Source organism: Salvelinus sp. IW2-2015, linkage group LG18 (assembly GCF_002910315.2).
Source record: "Salvelinus sp. IW2-2015 linkage group LG18, ASM291031v2, whole genome shotgun sequence".
Taxonomy (NCBI): Eukaryota; Metazoa; Chordata; class Actinopteri; order Salmoniformes; family Salmonidae; genus Salvelinus; species Salvelinus sp. IW2-2015.
Window position 1 is genome coordinate 42,753,334 of NC_036858.1, and position 20,520 is coordinate 42,773,853.

A 20,520-nucleotide genomic window follows, 5' to 3' on the forward strand; every position below is an offset into this window, starting at 1 on the left:
CTTTGTTAGAGCTGTTTTGAAGGGAAGGATAAAGTTGAGTTGTACTGCAGCCCTTGAAGACGTGATGGTGTATGATGAAAGTTTTAGTCTGTAGCTTTGTCCGTGATTTATGTAGTCGTTATACAGTCTTTATACAATATTTGCCTTTCTGCCCTTGTCTGCAGAAGTCACGCACACCTTCAGATTGAATAAATATGAAGCTTAAAGTTGCCAGGAAGACCTGTTTTAAAAAGCTTATGTCAGCTCTGTCTGAGCCATTCTTCATTCATAGCCTGGTCGGGCCGTACTGTTTGTCCTCTCTGTGTTTCCCTTCTCACTGACCTAAATATCTCTGCCTTAACAGTGGAACCCCTGAAATGTGATATAAAAGTAGGCCCAGAAACATATGGGATTAATCATGGGCTCATTTCTTTGGTCAGTGTAATTCATGCTGTTTGCCCTTCTCTGGCAGCCTAAGCTATGGCGCACTGCCCAAGACGGAGTGTTTGGATAAGTGTGTGCGTGCGCGTACACGAGTAGACTTAAGTGTATGTATGAACTTTTTGGCAAAATCTGGCCTCTCCAGGCTGTTTGAATGACTTCTGTGATTTGAGTGATGGGGTCCACTTTTAGTCAGGTCTCTTCTCTTTGATGGCGTGACTTGATGTATGATTTAGTGACTTAACCTTAACATTTACAGTCTGAATATCAACAGACCGTCTAGGAGCAGACATGATCTGCTACTACAGCATTGTACTGTATGTTTAATCGGCTCCTAATGGAAGTGTGCTGTAGCATGTGCCTGATGAAGGGCGTAACGCGTTAGGTCCCTTCTGAGTATTGGCACAGTTCAACCCGTTGTGATAGACACCAAGGGGTTTTATTGAGTTAAAACATTTCTATGCCGTGTTTGGCCACAACCCAGCTGAAGTGGGACATGTTATGTCTGTGTAGATGTGCACATGCGTACCCTATGTTAAGAGATGTGTTTTCACTCTTATYTTTTTAATGTTTCACTATTCAAATGGACTCTGTTACTTACTACAGGGCATTTGTGTAAAGATCGCAAAAGAATAGTATGATGATGGTAATAGCAAGATGGCAATAACTGTATGCATGTCTCGCTCTCTCTCTACCTCCCTCTTTGTAATTCTATCTCACAATCTTTATCTTTGTCTATTCGTCGATCTCTCTCAGGAGCTGCTCCCTCTAGTTTTGTCGTTTGAGTTGCCGGCCATCGTGCAGCCTGACCCAGGCTCCCCCACAGTGCAGCACATCTCCCAGACCTACAACCTAACCGTATCCTTCAAGCCCCCCACACGTCTCTACGGGACCACCGGAGTGGTCCGCGGCTCCCAGAACAACTCTAGTGCCGTCAAGGTGAGGCCTGGCCACACCCCACACATCTACCCACCAACACACCACACTACTTACAGAATAACAGGGGTTGGGGCTTTGTGGTTAGAAAAGTGGACTGCTGTGACCAGAGGGTTGCTTGGTCAGCTCCCTAGTGGGAATTACAGTACTGTTGCTTTTAAAGCCAAGCACTGTTCTCTAACCCATGAGCAAGTAAATCTCCCTCCTGAGTAAATGTCTAATATAAGTCGTCTGGAGCGCCCTCTTCCTCTCCCCTTCCTCCACCCTGGGCATTAGAGCTATGGCTGGTGCCTAGCCCCCCCCACCTACCGCTGACCCACCCTCACTATGGCCTTCAGTACAACCCAGCCTAGGGGGAGTTGAGTTAGTGGATGGGTAGAGGGTTCCTTTTGACTTGGGATGCTGGCCAGATCGGGGCTGGGGTTTTGGGGGAGTATGTATGCTATGTGGTTGGAGATCTTGCTCTGTGAAAGGGGTCTGCCAAAACCACTGTGGATTGCTGTGCTGGCCTCAGTGGCTGAAGGCTGGAGTTCCATTGGAAGTCCTTCCAATTCCTCCAGTGATTGTTTGCAGAGGAGGCAGGGAATCCAACAATTCTGTCGGCTGCCTGGTGAAATGGAAAAACAGTGGTTTACTTTGGTGTAAACTATGGTTGAAATGTTGTTTCACTAGCTCGAATAAATATTGCTCTTGGGAGAAGCAAACAGACTGGACAATTTTCATTGGTTTTTCTTCCTGCTCTTCTGCCACATTTGGATGTGCAAATTAATCTAATTTTAGCTGTGTTTTTTTCCTTGCCCCAGAGGGTAACTTTAGTAGATAGTTCTATCCACACAGTCACTCACTCACCTTTGAGCATTTGTCCACACACTGAAAGATTATTTTTCTTATCCTAGTCAAAATATTACTAGATGCTGCAGATTTACTGATTGAATTGATAGATTTGTGATTTTCTTCTCATCCCAGAGGGGCACTGCCATGCTGCTTGAGCACCTGGCGGGAAGCCTTGCCAGTGCCATCTCAGTCAGTACCCACCTGGACATCGCCCCTCAGCACCACCTCTTCATGATGGGCCGTAACGGCAGCAACATCAAACACATCACCCAGAGAACAGGAGCCCAGATCCACTTCCCCGACCCTAACAGCCCCCAGAAGAAATCTACTGTCTACATCCAGGGCACCATCGAGTCTGTCTGCCTGGCGCGCCAGTACCTCATGGTATGTGTCCATGCATGGTTTGTATAGATTAGAATAATTGCCTTGTTTCTGTTGGAAAATTACCCTGCATATGGATTTTTGTTGATTTAAACCACAGTTTTATTTTGTTTTGTCTCTGACCAAGGCACTTTATCAGCTATGCGGGTTGCAAATGTGTAAAATGTTGGTCATTTAATTGTCTTTTGGGTAAAAAACTTTTTGACATCCTGCTTAAACGTTAACCATAATATAGAGCAGCTATGCTAGCCAGTGTTGCCGTTCTTTGTCTGTGGCGTCAGTCTTAACCAAAGTAGAAAAATTTAAAGTTGTTTTGTAAACTTAACTTTTCCCTGTCTGGAAGTGGGACACACAAGAAGAGGCCCCTTTGGGCATTTGACAAGGAGATGAGCCTCCCCCACAGAGAGCCATCTTTAGACCATCTCTCAGACTGTAAATTACAGCTCCGGACCCTGCCTGTCACCACCAGCTTGGCCCAAACTGATTTAATTGCACACGATGGGAAGTCCTCTATCGCCCAGCTGAATATAAAGTAGGAAGGAGTTCGTGGTGGGATCATGCAAAACAGGCTGTTTTGGTCAATTGTTTTGGAATTTCCCAAATAGTGTTGTTTTTCAACTGAGCTTTCTCTCAACCCTTTACACTTGTGACAGTTGGCCTATATGGATGGATAGGGCAACATGGAAATGTTTCAAACAGAGTAAATATGTGAAGCATATGCATAACCATGGTAGCAATTGAAAGGAGAACACTTTGGAGATTATGGGGAAATGATTAGACCAAATGTGAGTATACAACAGTTCACCTGACACGAGACTGATTCCAAACATTACACTGGATTTTTTTGTGCATTTTACATTTACTGTGCTTTTCATAGGCATTTCTCAATAACAAAATCAGAAAATACTCTGGATACATTTAGTAACAAAATAAAAAATATTAGTGGAAATTGTGTGGTAGGTGCAACATAAGACAAACAAATGTCAAGGGTTTGAGTGAGAGGTCTAACTGGTATCTCCAAGAGGCCACAAACCTCTCCAAAGTGTGCACAATTTGTTTGCAGCACAGCCCTGCATCCCCACCATCACACAATTACTGTTGTTTTTTATGCAATCCAAAAACATTCCATTATAAATCGCAGTCTGTGGGCTTCATTTGAAAGCTTATTCTATTGCCAACATGACTAGCTAAGTTATACAATACAATCTTACAGTGTTAGGCTTTCAGAAGCACTTTAGGGAAACGGTTGGTAATTTTGATGCGCATATTATGGAGTACATTCAGGTGCATGTTCCACAGCTAATTTTCACAATACAACAAACATAAGCTCATTCTGTTCAGAACAACCCAGGGTATGACTCCATGTCATCCTTGCAGCTGTACATCAAACATAGTGATCACAAATGATGATACTGTAAATGACGTGAGCTTTATCATTTGGAAATATGAAGCGCAGATTTGGACTCAAGGGTGTGTGGTTTGCTTGTATGACATCAAAGCGGTATTTATTATAATCCTCAATTTCTCATCTTTCAGAAAACATAGTCCTCTTTCTCAGACAAAAAATAAATTGCTATGGGGGCATCTTCTTGTGCTTCGTGCTCACGCTTAGAGCGTCAGTCAGTTGAATCCCATACAGCGCTGTGAAGTGGAGACCCTGAGCTCTGACAACATGTGTATAGCATGTTAATGACTGTACAGCCACTGCGTTCCAATTTAGGTGCTTATCTTATTTTCAACCCCTATTCTGTTTGTGGGGATACTTTTAAATGTCATGTAATTTAAATGTCTGGTCAGGAAAAACTCTGCCCCATGGTGATAGTTCTATAACAAGGGTCTGTTTCATAGGATGTGATGATGTGTGTTCCACAGGGCTGCCTGCCCCTGGTACTGATGTTTGACATTAAAGAGGACATTGAGGTGGAGCCCCAGTGTATCACAGCTCTGATGGAGCAGCTGGATGTCTTCATCAGCATCAAGCCCAAACCAAAGCAGCCCAGCAAGGTACCACACTAAACATGAACATCTAGTTAGCGCTGACCCCAATTAGGTTTTTCTTTATTCATTTTTAATATTTTTTACATTGTTGAATAATCAGAACTATGAAATAACACATATGGAATCATGTAGTAACCAAAAAGGTATTTAACAAATCAAAATATATTTGAGATTGTTCAAAGTAGCTCCCTTTGCCTTGATGACAGCTTTGCACACTCTTGGCATTCTCTCAACCAGCTTCATGTGGTAGTCACCTGAAATGCATTTCAGCTTCTCCTGGAAGGCTTTTCCAACAGTCTTGAAGGAGTTCCCACATATGCTGAGCACTTGTTGGCTGCTTTTCCTTCACTCTCCGGTCCAACTCATCCCAAACCATCTCAATTGGGTTGAGGTCAGGTGAATGTGGAGGCCAGGTCATCTGATGGTCAAATAGCCCTTACACAGCCTGGATGTGTGTTGGGTCATTGTCCTGTTGAAAAACAAATGATAGTCCCACTATGCGCAAACCAGATGGGATGGCGTATCTGCAGAATGCTGTGGTTTGATTTGATTTTGATTTTGTGGTAGCCGTACTAGTTAAGTGTGCCTTCAATTCTAAATAAATCACAGACAGTGTCACCAGCAAAGCACCTCCACACCATAACACCTCCTCCATGCTTCACGGTTGGAAATACACATGTGGAGATCATCCATTCACCTACTCTGCATCTCACAAAGACATGGCGGTTGGAACCAAAAATCTAAAATTTGGACTGATAAGACCAAAGGACAGATTTCCACCAATTTCCACTGCAATTTCTAAGGCTGGTAACTCCTCTGCAGCAGAGGTAACTCTGGGTCTTCCTTTCCTGTTGCGGTCCTCATGAGAGCCAGTTTCATCATAGCTCTTGATGGTTTTTGCGACTGCACTTGAAGAATCTTTCAAAGTTCTTGACATTTTCCAGATTGACTGACCTTCATGTCTTAAAGTAATGATGGACTGGCATTTCTCTTTGCTTCTTTGAGCTGTTCTTGCCATAATATGGACTTGGTCTTTTACAAATAAGGCTTCTGTATACCCCCCCTACCAACAGTGAAGAGGTGACTCCAGGGTGCTGGCCTTCTAGGCAGAGTTGCAAAGAAAATCCATATCTCAGATTGGCCAATTAAAAGAAAAGATTAAGATGTGCAAAATAACACAGACATTGGACAGAGGAACTCTGTCTAGAAGGCCAGCATCCCGAAGTCGCCTCTTCACTGTTGACGTTGAGACTGGTGTTTTGCGGGTACTATTTTAATGAAGCTGCCAGTTGATGACTAGTGAGGCATCTGTTTCTCGAACTAGACACTCTAATGTACTTGTCCCCTTGCTCAGTTGTGCACCGGGGCCTCCCACTCCTCTTTCTATTCTGGTTAGAGCCAGTTTGCTCTGTTCTGTGAAGGGAGTAGTACACAGCATTGTACGAGATGGCAATAAAAGTTACTTTTTAGGTTTGTATCATTTTCATTTAAATTTAAATAGAATTTTGATTAAGCACATAACAATGAATTTGAGATACGAAGACGTTATTATACATTTAAATGAAACCGTTACACAAAAATGTGCATATTTAAACCATAACTGGCACGCAGATTGGTAGAAATTGTAAGATAAATTGGCATATACTGAACAAAAATATAAACGCAACATGCGGCAATTTCAACGATTTTACAGGTTACAGTTCACATTTACAGTTCATATAAGGAAATCAGTCAATTGAAATGAATGAATTAGGCACTAATCTYTGGATTTCACATGACTGGGCAGGGGCGCAGACATGGGTGGGCTTGGGAGGGTATAGGCCCACCCACTTGGGCGCCAGGCCCACCCACTGTGGGGAGCCAGTCCCAGCCAATCAGAATTAGTTTTTCCCCACAACAGMGCTTTACTACAGACAGAAATACTCCTCAGTTTCATTGGCTGTCCTGGTGGCTGGTCCCAGGCGATCCATCAGGTTAAGAAGCTGTATGTGGAGGTCCTGGGCTGGCGTGGGTGCACATGGTCTGCCGTTGTGAGGCCAGTTGGACGTACTGTCAAATTCTCTCAAACGACTTTGGAGGTGGCTTATGGTAGACATAGTGGTCAAATCCAGAGCTACTTTACTAGAGTAATGGTACAGCTAGGGCCCAAGGTGTTTTCTGATCAGGTCAAACGGGCAGGAAAATCTCCTGGCCTTAACTGTAAAGCACTGCACATCATAAGCCAAATCCAAACAATATATTAGCCACATCAAACCTACTTGGCCCCAACCTAAACATTTTAGCCAGGTGCCCTTCCCTCCTTGTGCCCCGGCATGATGCCTAATCCCAGACAGGCCCGTGGGGAACAGTGGTGTGGTGCCAATGTAAACTCAGCCCTACCCAGACCTATACATTAACGAGATCACAGCACTAATCCAAATGGCCTTCCAAACACCGCTCTGCGTCTGGCTATTCGGCTACTCCATTAAGAAGGGTGTGGAGAAAGAAAGATGGTGACTGGACTCAATTTGGCAGGGCCCTCTTTGGAAAATGCAGGTCCAAAGATGACATTTATGTGCATGTTAATTTTTTATTCATCGCTATGTTCTAAGCACTCTATATGGTAATGTTGAAACTGGAGAAAGTTGAATATGCTCCCCAAACTCACATACGCTTTCTCACACTTAAATTGAAATAAAACCACTGTATCAAGATTATGTTTTGAAAATGTACTAATCCCTTTTGATTTCACTGTTAATTGCATTAAAGAAAGACGAATTATGCTACAGAAGTTGAAGAACCAGTATTGTCTCCTATTCTCCTCGCTCATGTTGCTGAAGTACAGTTCATACTGATGACAACCTGCCATGTTGTTGTTTTCTCTGTTCCGCTTGTCTGTCTCTCCATCTCTCTCTTTCTCCCACTCTCCCTTCCTCAGTCTGTGATAGTAAAGAGTGTGGAGCGGAATGCAGTGAACATGTACGAGGCCCGGAAGTTTCTGTTGGGTCTGGAGAGCAACGGGGTGTCATCAGCCATGTCCCCCTCCACCAACAGCCCCACCCTCATCTGTCCTGTCGGCCTGGACATCCTGGCCTCAGCTGGCCTGGGGCTGAGCAGTCTGGGTAATGGAGTTCTCTTTGCATCCACCTCTTACACCATTATGAGAATGCTCAAAGGAAATCTATTGTCTTTCTACAAATGTCATCCCTAGGCCTTTTCCCACACGTTTATAGACCAGTGATTGGAGAAAGAGGCTTGTGTCTTACTGTATGTAATCCAACTGTATTGTTATCTTGCGAAAATAAATAATAAGAAATACAATTGAAAATAACATGAGACAAACTCCTTTACAACGGAATAAATCATGAGTTATGTATCATGGGATAAACTGTTAGGAGGTTTATGTCTGGAAACTGACCACATTGACAGTCCCTTCCTGGGGTGTACAGTATGAACCCAAAGGCCCATGGGTAAGATATGGGCCTCCACATCTCAGCCTATAGTTAATTACTACATCCCTCTCCYTCAGATTACAGCCCAGCCTGCCAAGGAAATCCGAGCCTTATTTCTGGAGTTAAATGATCTGTTTGTAAAACCCACAAACCTGTTTCAGTCTTCTTTGATACATTTGGTTGAAACATAGAGTAGCAGTTTAACATGGAGTTATTGACTGTTGAGTTATATTTGTCAAAGACCAGTTCTCTCAAATGTCTCTCTCTTTATTTTCTGACCACTGATATGAAAGGACTTGATGAGTGATGTGGTAGTATGCAATAATATCTATCACTGGTGTGGGGAGAAAATATTTTTAGAGTGATACTGTATTGAGGTACAGCCTTGTCTGTGTTTTTCTCTCCTCCAGGCTTCCTAGGTGCATCAGTGCCCCATTCTCTCAGTAGCTCCCCAGCTCCAAACTCTGTTCTCAACAGTCTGAACTCTTCCATGAGCCCTATGCAGAACCCCATCCCCAGCACCCCGTCTCCCTCCTCCTCACTGTGGCCTAGCTCTCTCACCAGCACCCAAGGTGAGTACAGACGGCTAGTGCACAATCTCTCTCTGTCTCACACCTTCAGGTTTCGCACCTTGTTCACAAATAGCTATAAGGGATTGATACCCAGCCTCTGGAATGCCCTCCCGGACTACCTGAAGGCACCACAGACTCTGGGCTCTTTAAAACGTCCCTAAATACCTTTCTCTTTAGGAAGGCTTTCTGTTAATAGCTTTGTCCTTTGTAGCATCAGCTGTGCTTTTTTTGTCAGTTGCCATGTCTAGTTGTGTCCATTTAAAATAGTTATGCACTTTGAGATTGTTCTGTATAATGTAATAAATGATTATATGATGAAAATGTTATGATAAAGGTGTAGTATTTTCTCCCTCGTGTATCCAGGCTTCTCGTCTCAGTTGATGATGCACCCTGTAGCCCAGGCCACTCTGAGCAGTATCCTGCTCTCTGGGGTCCAGGGGTACACCCAGAACACCCCCTCCCCTCCCCCCGGGCTTACCCCAATCGACAAGCAGACCAACGGGGTCCCTGACTGCTCCAAAGGCCCCTGTACCATCAATGGACATGTCAAGGTGAATGACTTTCATAGACATATACTCACTAGCTGTTACATTGAATATATACCTTGCCTATAGTGAGTATAATGTATAGAGCTACATTTGTGTTTGTATACAGCATCCTGGCTCAGTCTATGGTAGGATGTCCAGTGCGTCACTGGCAGACACGGTTCTGAACCCCAACCAGTGTGACTCGGTCCAGGAGGCCAGCGGACACAACCCGTCAGAACCCCGCTCCAGCAAGTCCAACCAAGACGAAGGTACCACACACACACACCGCACCTACAGACAACATGGACATGTATAGCTCTTGTAGATATACTATAAAGAGGTTTATAGAACCCACAAGGAAACCTAGGTATTTGGCCTTGTAAACTGCTAAATTAATTTATACCACAATATATTTGTTTTATGCGGTCTAGTCCCCATTATTAAACCACTTTTATTAGGTTGCAATAGGGTGACATTTAATGACTGGTATTCCAGTGGTTGAGGTCCCGAGTTTCCTGCATCTCTAACATGTGTGGTTTGAGTGTAGCCTTGCTCTCACACTCCTCACGTTCCCATGTTGTTGGAGCTGGAGCTCCGTGGACTCCTCAGCCCCAGCTTGGCTGGTGACAGTAGTAACTGTTTCCTCTCCCTGACCACCTCCTGTGTTCTCCAACCTGTCCCAACTGGCTCTGGCTCTGCTCCCCGTTACCATCGAGCCCAGGGTGAATCAACTAAACATAATAGCTTGGAGATGTTAATTAAGATGACTGACATCTTATTATTTTACGCTGTCAAGGCCTAGATACACACACAGATCATGTTATGCAGGCTGGGTTACTGCCTGGAAGAGGGGGAGAAGAAGAAAAAAGCCCCTTCATTATTGACCGCTTTTGTTTTTTAATAACACAGGTGCCTACTGTGATGTTTAGCAGCTACATTTAGTCATGCTCATGCCATCATGCAGAGTGACTTACAGGTGCAAAGAACGTACTGTAATATATGCATGACAGGCAATGGAAAGCTAAGCAATAATGCACTCTAAAGAAGAGGTTGCTATGGAAGTACAAAAACTTGGTTGTCAAACACAGGGATTCTATAAGAATCTAGCAATTCTTTGTATCTTATTTGTCACATGTAAAGGATATAATAGTACATACAGCCCAGATATATAGCCTACTGATCGACATTATTAAATCATGAAGGAAGAAATATAATATCCCACGTTACCGTTTCTTCACAAATGCTCGTTTACGTTCTCTCCACAGGCTCTGACACCTTTGTGGAAGTGGGCATGCCCAGAAGCCCATCTCACTCAGCAAATGGAAACGAGCTGAAACAGATGCTGGCTTCCTGTAAGACGTCAGGGAAACGGCAGGCGGTGGAGCTCCTCCAGGGGACCAAGAACTCCCATCTCCAGTATGTCTGTCCAGAGCTACAGTAAGACACTACCTACATCTAAGTGATGTCCTCACTCTTCCATTCCCATGCCTAAAGGATATGAACATAGGACTAGAACTCATTCTAGTTCAGTGGGTATGACTCCCATACATTCATAGAATAGAAAATAATAGCACTTTGTGACAACTGCTGATGTAGAAAGGACTTACGTTTTCCAGGAGGAACATCAGTGGGGAAAAGGGCTTGAGGAGGGTGCTATTTGGAGACAAAGCAGGGGACTGCACTGTTGTACTGCATTCTGTCATGCTTTGTCTTAATATGCCATACCCTGTTGAGCTGTGCTGTATGTCTTTTCTGTGCTATAGGCTACTCTATTGTGATGGGGTTTGTACCTTGTCTTTTTAATATAGTTGTTCCTCTCTTTTGTGCCCCTCCCACAGCTCAGACTGCCTACTGTCAGACCCAGAGTCGAGTGCTTCAGACAGCCCAGTGACAGATAAGAGGGCACCGGGCAGTGAGCGGGCAGCGGAGAGGGCAGCACAGCAGAATGAGAGGGACAGGATCCGCTTGGCACCACATTCTTCCTTTGCTAACATGCAGGGCCAACTAGAGGTATTCCAACTCCACTTCTCTCTCTCACATACACGCACTCACGTATCAATAAATGACTAATGGGAATTTGACAAGTATTTAAACTGACATTGACCTTCCTCTCCATTTCTTTTTCAGGCGCTTGAATATGAACAGAAAAAGCTGTTAGCAACCAAGGGTAAGTGTCAATCTTTCAGGCGATTCCTGTCTAGTCTCAAGGGATACTGTGTTCCTTCCGAGTGGCGCAGCGGTCTAAGGCACTGCATCACTAGAGGTGTCACTACAGATCCGGGTTCGATCCCAGGCTGCGCTGCAGCCGGGCGTGACCGGGAGACCCATGAGGGAGCACACAATTGGCCCAGTGTCGTCCGTGTTGGGGGAGGGCCGGGCGGGATGTCCTTGTCCCATAGCGCTCTAGCGACTCCTGTGGCGCTCTAGCGACTCCTGTGGCGGGGCCGGGCGCAGTGCACGCTGACACAGTCGCCAGGTGTACYGTGTTTCCTTCGACACATTGGTGCGGCTGGCTTCCGGGTTAAGCGAGCATTGTGGCAAGAAGCAGTGCGGCTTGGCAGGGTTGTGTTTCGGAGGACGCACGTCTCTCGACCTTCGCCTCTCCCGAGTCCGTATGGGAGTTGCAGTGATGGGACAAGACTAACTACCAATTGGATATCACGAAATTGGGGAGGAAAATAAAGGAATACTGTGTCCGTTTTTCTGACCTTTTGCACTAATTGGTGACAGAGGTGTTTTTCTGTGTCTCTGTCCAGCCATGTTGAAGAAGCCTGTTGTGACTGAGGTGCGGACCCCCACTAACACGTGGAGTGGTCTGGGTTTCTCCAAGTCTATGCCAGCAGAGACCATCAAGGAGCTGCGCAGGGCCAACCACGTGCCCTACAAACCCACCATGAGTACCACCTACGAGGTAAACTCCGACTATGAGGTAAACACCAATGGACCAGGTTTTTTCTGCTGTTGAAGAGAACGTGTTTATAGTAACATTCCTGATATGGAGCTTATGCAAAGACTAATATGAAGCATCATCATGGATTGCATTAAAAATGAAAGCCAACATGTAAATTTGTAAAGCAAAAAGTAAATTATTGAAAACTAAACTAAATTGGTACTCTGATTCACAGAACTAAACCAAATAATGAGAAGTTAAAACTACAGCCCAGTATGATCTGATGTCCCCTTTCTGTGCCCCCAGGGCTCCCCCCTGTCTCTTTCCCGCTCCGGCAGCAGAGAGGGGGTGGGCAACGGCAGTGACTCTGACAACTGGAGAGACAGGAATGGGGGTGGGAACGGTCTTCCCAGCCACGCAGAATTCCCAGTGTCTGTTTGCAGTCCCAAGAGGAAGCAGAACAAATCCGGTGAGCTACTCAGCAGATACCCATCTGAACTTTGAATGAAAGGCAAGAAGGCTAGATCATCACACTCCCATGTAATTAAAGTAAACTCTTAAAAGTTTTGATGATAAATAATTCAAAACATCTAACCTTGAACAACAGATGCTGTGTAAAGATTGCCTCATTAATTAAAACGTTAGGGGGTGTGGGAGTAGATGGGTTCATTCCTCCAACACACTTGCACTAGAGACCAGATACTTCTGTTCATATCCGACTCCTGTTTTTGCCCTTGTATCCAATTATTTATCAAAGCCTATCACTACCGATAATGCTGTAGAGAAGCACATTTTATCCACAGTATGTTGGCTTACATTGCACACATTAAAAACAATCAAAAAGCATTCTCTTGCTCTAATTGGATACAAATATTTAGTCACAATGTTTTGGCAGCAAGARACATCAGGGTTTATTTTATGTTGCATACATTCTTTTTTACAATGATAACTTTCTATGAAAGTCTTTAATGATGACTGTCTGACTTGTCTTGTGTTCCTGTGACATATTTTGATTGGCAGCTGCAGAGCACTATCTGAGCAGCAGTAACTACATGGACTGTATCTCCTCGATCACCGGGAGCAACGGGTGCAGTCTCCAGTCCTCTCTGAAAGGGTCGGACCTGCCGGAGCTGTTCAGCAAGCTGGGCCTGGGGAAATACACAGACGTGTTCCAACAGCAGGAGGTACTGGTCTATAGCTGCCGTAGCATGGGATAGCCACATTAACATGGGAGCAGACACCTCCATCCATCCCTGCTTGGCTGACTATATCAGAGAGAGGCTAGAATTTACGGATGGATAGACCAGTGCTTAAGCTAAGATTTTCATGCTGATATTAAACTTTTCGAGTGGAAATTGTCAATAAATAAATGGATTTAAACATTTTTCTGGGAGCTTTGAGTTCCATTTTAGCTGCCCATCGCTTGACCTAGACTAAGCTTTTTTTGCAACATATTTTGGAGTGGTCCTCATGGTCCAGTGACTAGACTATTTATATCCAACTACTTTTATTGAAATCAGAGCACACATATTGCAAATGCTTGATAATGGATAGGCTTCAGGGGCCTCATTTATAACCGTTGTAAATTTCACACTAAATTTCTATGTGCGCCATTTCTGAAAAGTCTGCGCACCTACAAAAATATTGAAATATATAAACTTGGTGCACGCCATTCATATGCATGTTTCCCGTTATAAATCAGACCTGTCGTAAAACTGTGAGTGTGAACAATGCTCGCTATTCACCTTTTAAGGTGACAATAACCACGTTTCCATCCAACCATTTCATGCAGATGAATTAACTGACGCATGAAAAACGTCACGACCGAGCCGACAGACAATTTGTTCGTTAGACATGGTGGGATTTTTTTTGTCTGTAAAATGTAATTATGCGAGAAATGGCAGAGGAAACTCCTTTATGCGCAAATATTAATAGAATAACCCATGTAAACTTGGAGTCACGTGATATGTTGTGTGGTCCTCCCACTACAACTTGGGAAACCATACAGTTTATTAGGCAACAGATTAAATAAATGATGATGAACTTCACAGGGTGGTGAAAGTGCACGGTGATGAGCTTGATGCTGCTTTCCAATAAATAACGAGGGTCTTATTCTGGTGACATGATGATCGATGCTTGGCTGCTGTTTGACAAATACAAATAATATTGTTTTTATCCATAATAATCTCAAAATGTAGGTTTTTATCTTTAGCAGTAATTTATGTTGTATCTGGTAAAGGACTTTGTCAGTTTCTGAAAGAGAAAACAATGGCAAATTGTTGTGGACCTGTCAACAGAACATTTGAATTCAACAATGTTTTGCATCAACGTTTCCCCCAACCTAAATATGATGGAATGCCAGCGATTTCTTAAAGGGAAAAAAAGATTACACGAATGTCCCAAAATGCAATTACAGTACTAACAGTAGAATAAATAGGCCTACTTCAATGTAAAATATCAACTGTTCACCTTTTAAATTCGACTGCATATTATAAACTGTGCTGCCTATGGGATTGCAAAACTTGAAATACATATAGCCCATCTATTTACTTGGCTACTAGGTCCTATGAAATGAGAGATGCACATTGTAATTTGTTGTATGGCTACTTCAGGAATATGAACCAATCACGAACAGAAAAGTTGAGGAATTAATTCTGCAATGGTTATGAAAATAAAATAAATAAGAAAAAGATTTCTGTTTAGTTATTTTAGATTCTAAAAACAAAACACATAGATTTTTTCTCTTCTCATTAATGGCAAATGGCTGCATTCTTGTTAATGTTTTCCTGTTTTTTTTGTTTTTTTTCTGAATAAGCTTATCATATCACCCCAGCTTGCAATACAATATTTCAACTACTAACAGATGTGTGTACACATGGTCTAAAGTTTGCAGGGAGGTGAGAACTTTCTCACATCAAGTTACATTTTTATAAATGACAACTTTTGTGTGTACTGGCGCACAAACATTTTGAGCTATATTCTGTACGTACGCACAGTTTATAAATGAGACCCCAGGTATTTTATGTGGCAAAGGGGGAATTTATTTTGTTATCCCAACAATGGTATTGTGTGCAGTGACATAATAAACATATTGACTGTACACATGCACTCTTTTTCAGATCGATCTCCAGACCTTCCTCACTCTTACAGACCAGGACCTGAAAGAGCTGGGCATCACCACATTTGGTGCACGCAGGAAAATGCTGCTTGCCATCTCTGGTGTGAATGACTACGGTAATGTCCAAACATTGTGTGTTTGTGTGAACCCAGTTCCAATGACATGTGGGAGATCAGGCTGATCCGCTGATAATAGCTCCTGTCAGAAGTCTGTCAGAAGTGTTGAGGGGTGTGTTGGGCGTGCCAGAACCTCTCCTGATGGAGACGGTGTGAAATGGACTTCAATGCTTTTCATTAAATCTCTAATTTCTGGCCCTGCCACATGCCTGAGTATAGCCACGTACTTCCACTGACCCATAGCTGAACATTAATTGCAATCTTCACTGCCATCCATTGGTTTCAGTAGGCCGTGGTGCAAGTCATGTTCCTCTTTTTGGCTGAAAGAGAGGAGCTCGGATCCTCATACGGTTCCAAGGCAATGAATGCCCGACATGTTTGTTGTTCCATGAACGAATCCTTGTTTATAAATGCATGACTACAGGAGTAATACCTTTTGTCTGCCAGGAGTGAACATGATTCAGAAGGGTGGCATTTTGATTGAATATATACTGAGTGTACTGAACATTAGGATCACTTGCTCTTTCCATGACATACAGTGGCTTGCGAAAGTAATCACCCCCCTTGACATTTGTCCTATTTTGCTGCCTTACGACCTGGAATTAAAATAGCTTTTTTGGGGGGTTTGTATCATTTGATTTACACAACATGCCTACCACTTTGAAGATGCAAAATATTTTTTATTGTAAAACAAACAAGAAATAAGACAAAAAAACAGAACTTGAGCGTGCATAACTATTCACCCCCCCAAAGTCAACACTTTGTAGAGCCACCTTTTGCAGCAATTACACTATGTGTGACATTCAGAGGGTGAATGGGCAAAACTAAATATTTAAGTACCTTTGAACAGGGAATGGTAGTAGGTGCCAGGTGCACTGGTTTGTGTCATGAACTGCAACGCTGCTGGGTTTTTCACGCTCAACAGTTTCCTGTGTGTATCAAGAATGGTCCACCACCCAAAGGACATCCAGCCAACTTGACATAACTGTGGGAAGCATTGGAGTCAAAATGATCCCGCATCCTGGTGGAACGCTTTCGACACCTTGTGGAGTCCATGCCCTGCCGAATTGAGAATGTTCCGAGAGTAAAAGGGTCTGCAACTCAATATATCTATTCCTTTAGTTTCTGGGATGTTACATTTATAACATGTTTTGTCCTTCATCTAATCTATTATGTTTTCATGCTTTTGTYGTATTGTTAGTGAAGGGATGATATCTAGAAGGGATCATATCTAAGTCAGTTTGCTGTTATTGGTGCAGTAGGGGGTCACATTGAGGTTGGGAGAGGGAGGTATTCGTGTTCTGTTGTGAGGAGAAGGGCTCTAGGCGTGAGTTAGTTCCACTGATGCGCTCCATTGCAAAGCTCAGATCAGCTCTAATCTCTGTTGAAGGATTCTAAGGGCTTCAAAACAGGAATACACTCCCTTTCCCCCTTCTTTCTTTCCTAAAGGCAACCCCAACTCATTAAGGTCCACTTCCTGTATTTCTGCCAGAGCAATTTTGAAGCTACCAGTCTCAATTATCATATGTCAGGTTTTTGCTGACAGAGGGTGATGATTCAGCCATAAAATGAATAATTAAAAGGATGCTGAACTGTTTTGTTGATGCATTTTGAAAGAATTGTGTCCAATTTAGTTTGGTGATCTGCCCGGCAAACTCATTGGTCACAAAGAGGCGTCTTGTTGATGTGAGCTGTTCTCATTTTTCATTGGCTATTTGAAGCACATTTTCCTGTCATTGTTGATTTTAAGTCTTGACTGCATCGGAAGACCAATTAACTGGAACTTCTCTTCATATGGATTACAGTTTGAATTGACTTGTCGGACTTGTATTTCTTAATGGAAAATCATATGTTATCGAACATTTATATCTTTAAGAATTGCAATTGATATGCAATATGGTGTTCTTTTGTCTTTTCCAGAACTGAACAAGAACCGAAGGAAGCTGTTTGAGGCTCCTATCAGATCCTCCTTCCTGGAAGGGGGAGCCAGCGGTCGTCTGTCTCGTCAGTTCCACGCTGACATGGCTAGTGTCAGCGGTCGGTGGTAGAGCTCCACTCCGCCAGGACCTAACACGACAGAGAACCAGCCTTCAGTCCCTCTCTTTGGGCTTCTGTAGGCCAGTCTCCAGCCTATCTGGGTCTCAGTGGTCCACCCTCCAGCTTATGCTGAACAATGACTATTCAACTCTTTTTTTTTTCTCTCTTTTTTTTAAGGCCATAACAAGAAGCCATAGTTTAACCAGAAGTGCCAAAAATGAGAAGAGCCATCTGTGGTATAGAAAGTCCAGTGTTCACTCCACATAGTGGTTAGATGTTTCTGTGGAGTATCTATGCATGAAGGGTATTTTACTAATTATGAAGGACAGGTACTGCCCAGTAGTTGTCCATTTTTGTTAAAGGGAACAGGCCAAATGATTAGTACAAAATAATTACATTGATACTGCATTCGTAGTATGCTGTGTTATCAATGACATGCACTTTAACAATTTTGCCTGTGAAAGCCTGATTTCTCATATTGGAATACCTATGCATTTTGTATTAACTCAAAGCACAGATGTATTTGTACCAAGCCAAATGTAAGCACTTAGTGAGATGGGGAAATGAAGTCAATGAAGTGACATCAACAACTAAACGCAGAACCTAGTGGATTGACCTTGGACCCCTCAGTGTTTTGATTGATTGACATTCCACGAAGGCCAGTGTTGTATCCACCAGCAGCTGCTGTAGTTGGGCTGCAGTCTGTATGTCATATGTATTTAGAAAAATATTATTTTGTATTCACATTATTTTTTATCTTTCTGGGGTAATAATCAGTTTCATGTATTTTTTTATGTTTTCATTACTTTATACATTCACGAATGAGTTCCTGTGGTTTCTAATTAGTTCATTATTAGTCTCTTTGATAATTACCTTTACCCCATAATCTTTGGTGCCGTCAGGCTGTGTCATGAGACTGCAGCAGAGAAAGAGAGCAGTCTGTCAAAACAGCAGGCCCCTCTCTCTGATTCTGTTTGTTGGCCTCCTGTGGTTTTCTTAGTCATTGTCGTTATGTCTCCTGTAGTCATGTCAATGGTCTTTGTCAGTTAGTCTTTCTGTGTTGAATCCTACTATGTGTTCCTCTATCTATTCAGGAGACATGTCATTATTCCAAGACTGTGTGCTTTTATCTTTCCTTACACTTTAACCGCTTTTAGAGCTGCGGACAGAGAAGCAACCTACTACAGTGTAGAATGCCTCCACACTACTACAGTGTAGAATGCCTCCACACTACTACAGTGTAGAATGCCTCCACACTACTACAGTGTAGAATGCCTTTACTTCTCTCTCTAAGCTGCTCAGCAGGGAATTGTTTCTATTAGAATATAGCTATTTGGACTGACACTACCTCTCACCTAGGAGGGAACTCACACCATAGGTGTAAACTCAACTTTATTTCATATGACAGCCCCTGCCTAGACACATATCTACATTTACCAAGATTGTGTCCTCATAACATGTATTCTAGCTTAAATTAAGAATAGTGGAAATATCCAATTTTCAGTATCAGTTGTGCAATCAGATATCTGGGATTCTTGTAAAGCTATATTTGATGAAGTAACAGGATTAGGTGTGCAGTGGTGCTGCTTATCATCAAAGGACYAAGTCACTCTGATCTCTGTATTATGTTCATGTAAAACAGTATTCTCATACCCTTTTGTTATGCTGTCTGACTCTGGAATGTTTTTGCTGTAACTGTTTAAGATTGAACCCCCATATTAAGCCTGGAAGTTGATAGTCTTTGTGCATTCTATCATATAGACTGTTAGTTTGAAGTACTCATCTTCATTTGCAGAATGTTTGTTGGTAGATGGTACGGTATTTGACGGACAATGCAGTGAACTCTATGTTGAGCCCAAAGTGAAAAACGAAATTCTTGAAGCTAAATGACAGTAGGTACAGAATGCTGAAGCAGATATAGAGAGAACATTTCAAAGTAACTTACATGCCAAAACTTTGTTTCCACACAACAGCAACATCACTGACAGCAGAAGTCTTAGGGTCACCCATTCTGTAATCACGCACAGAGAGAAGTCACTTTCTCTTTTTGCATGCTTTTTCTCATGAAGATCTGTTGTATCTTGTGTTTACGCCATACCACTTCTAACTGATTTGAGCCAATGTCACTATCGTATCAATAAGATATCCTGACTTGGTTGTCATTTCTGACCAGTAGTGTGTCATTTTCTTTGAAATCTTAAAAAGACAGGATATTAAAAGGGATTTGCTCTACCAAAAATATGGGTTGTGTTCAACCCTTTATCATGGTACTATATTGAAGCTGTTCAGCATTGATTATGTCAGTTCAGTTATGTTGAGCCATGGTAGCTACCCTGCAAACCAGACAATGTTTTTTTTTGCTTCTGTAAAGTTAAGCCTGCGGTCATTTGTGTGCTTGGAGGGTAATAGAGATGTTGTCTGTCAAGTGAATGTTGTTAGTGAGGATTATTGATGCTTTTTATCTGGTTTAATGAGTAATTTGCAATCAAAGTTTACCACCAGCCTCCTGTCCCTACACTTATTATGTCTTAAATGTGTGTGTTTAGTTCTTGTTATTCCCAAAGGGATACATTTGAAGGGTCTACTTTATACTGAGTTAGATGAAATGGTACAACATTTATAATGAATGTAAACCACTAAGGAATTTATGTATGTTTTGCTTCTCTTTTGTATCCTGTGCAGCCATGCTTGTTAGCAATTTATCTCCAGTTTTGTGTGAGAGAAAGGTACTATTCCAAAAAAGGTTCTACAGAAGAATTGAGGAACTTTGCCTATAGCTCTTGTTGATACGKTTGTTGAGAAGGACATTGTTTTAGCTATGTTGTTATATCTGTAAATATAGTACAGATGTGTTTTGGAGGAGTTATCAAATGAGCAAAAAAGTTTGTTCAAAACATTGAAGTGTTATTACAAAGGTAATAAATGTATGCAGTAAGATGTTTCCTTTTTGTTTTTGTTCATAGCACATACATTTGACTATTACAGTGAGGAAGAATATTCAGTGGAAAAGTGTGAAGAGTGAAATTGATAGAACACTCTGGTAACCAGAGCTGAGGAAAGCCTCGGTGTGAGACCCAAACGCTCCGATAATCAGTTCTTGATGTCCGATTGGTGCCAGAGCTTTCCACTAATCCCCAGAGGCAGGATCTACTTGATCTAATCACAGAGAATTGATCCACTCCATAGAGGAACCACACTAACCCATACCATCCACGCCATAGAGGAATCACACTAACCCATACCATCCACTCCTGAGAGGA

The 20,520-nt window shown here is 42.7% G+C and overlaps 1 protein-coding gene across 7 annotated transcripts in view; it reads left to right on the top strand.

Moving 5' to 3' along the window:
- LOC111977842 (protein bicaudal C homolog 1-B) overlaps window positions 1-20,201 on the top strand; it is a 75,336-nt gene extending 55,135 nt beyond the window's left edge. For 2 of the 7 annotated variants that reach the window (XM_024007567.2, XM_024007569.2), the window contains exons 7-21: window positions 1,177-1,359; window positions 2,323-2,574; window positions 4,444-4,575; window positions 7,487-7,670; window positions 8,411-8,572; window positions 8,936-9,123; window positions 9,227-9,368; window positions 10,365-10,536; window positions 10,938-11,109; window positions 11,227-11,266; window positions 11,856-12,010; window positions 12,296-12,458; window positions 13,016-13,173; window positions 15,109-15,223; window positions 17,144-20,201. In XM_024007567.2, coding sequence (XP_023863335.1) covers window positions 1,177-1,359; window positions 2,323-2,574; window positions 4,444-4,575; window positions 7,487-7,670; window positions 8,411-8,572; window positions 8,936-9,123; window positions 9,227-9,368; window positions 10,365-10,536; window positions 10,938-11,109; window positions 11,227-11,266; window positions 11,856-12,010; window positions 12,296-12,458; window positions 13,016-13,173; window positions 15,109-15,223; window positions 17,144-17,271 — 2,346 coding nt within the window. In that variant the 3' untranslated portion in view covers window positions 17,272-20,201. Of the gene's footprint in view, window positions 1-1,176; window positions 1,360-2,322; window positions 2,575-4,443; window positions 4,576-7,486; window positions 7,671-8,410; window positions 8,573-8,935; window positions 9,124-9,226; window positions 9,369-10,364; window positions 10,537-10,937; window positions 11,110-11,226; window positions 11,267-11,855; window positions 12,029-12,295; window positions 12,459-13,009; window positions 13,174-15,108; window positions 15,224-17,143 lie in introns of all 7 variants that reach the window. The other 5 variants (XM_024007565.2, XM_024007568.2, XM_024007562.2 and 2 more) reach the window with 3 other exon arrangements.
- The last annotated feature ends 319 nt before the right edge of the window (window positions 20,202-20,520 follow it).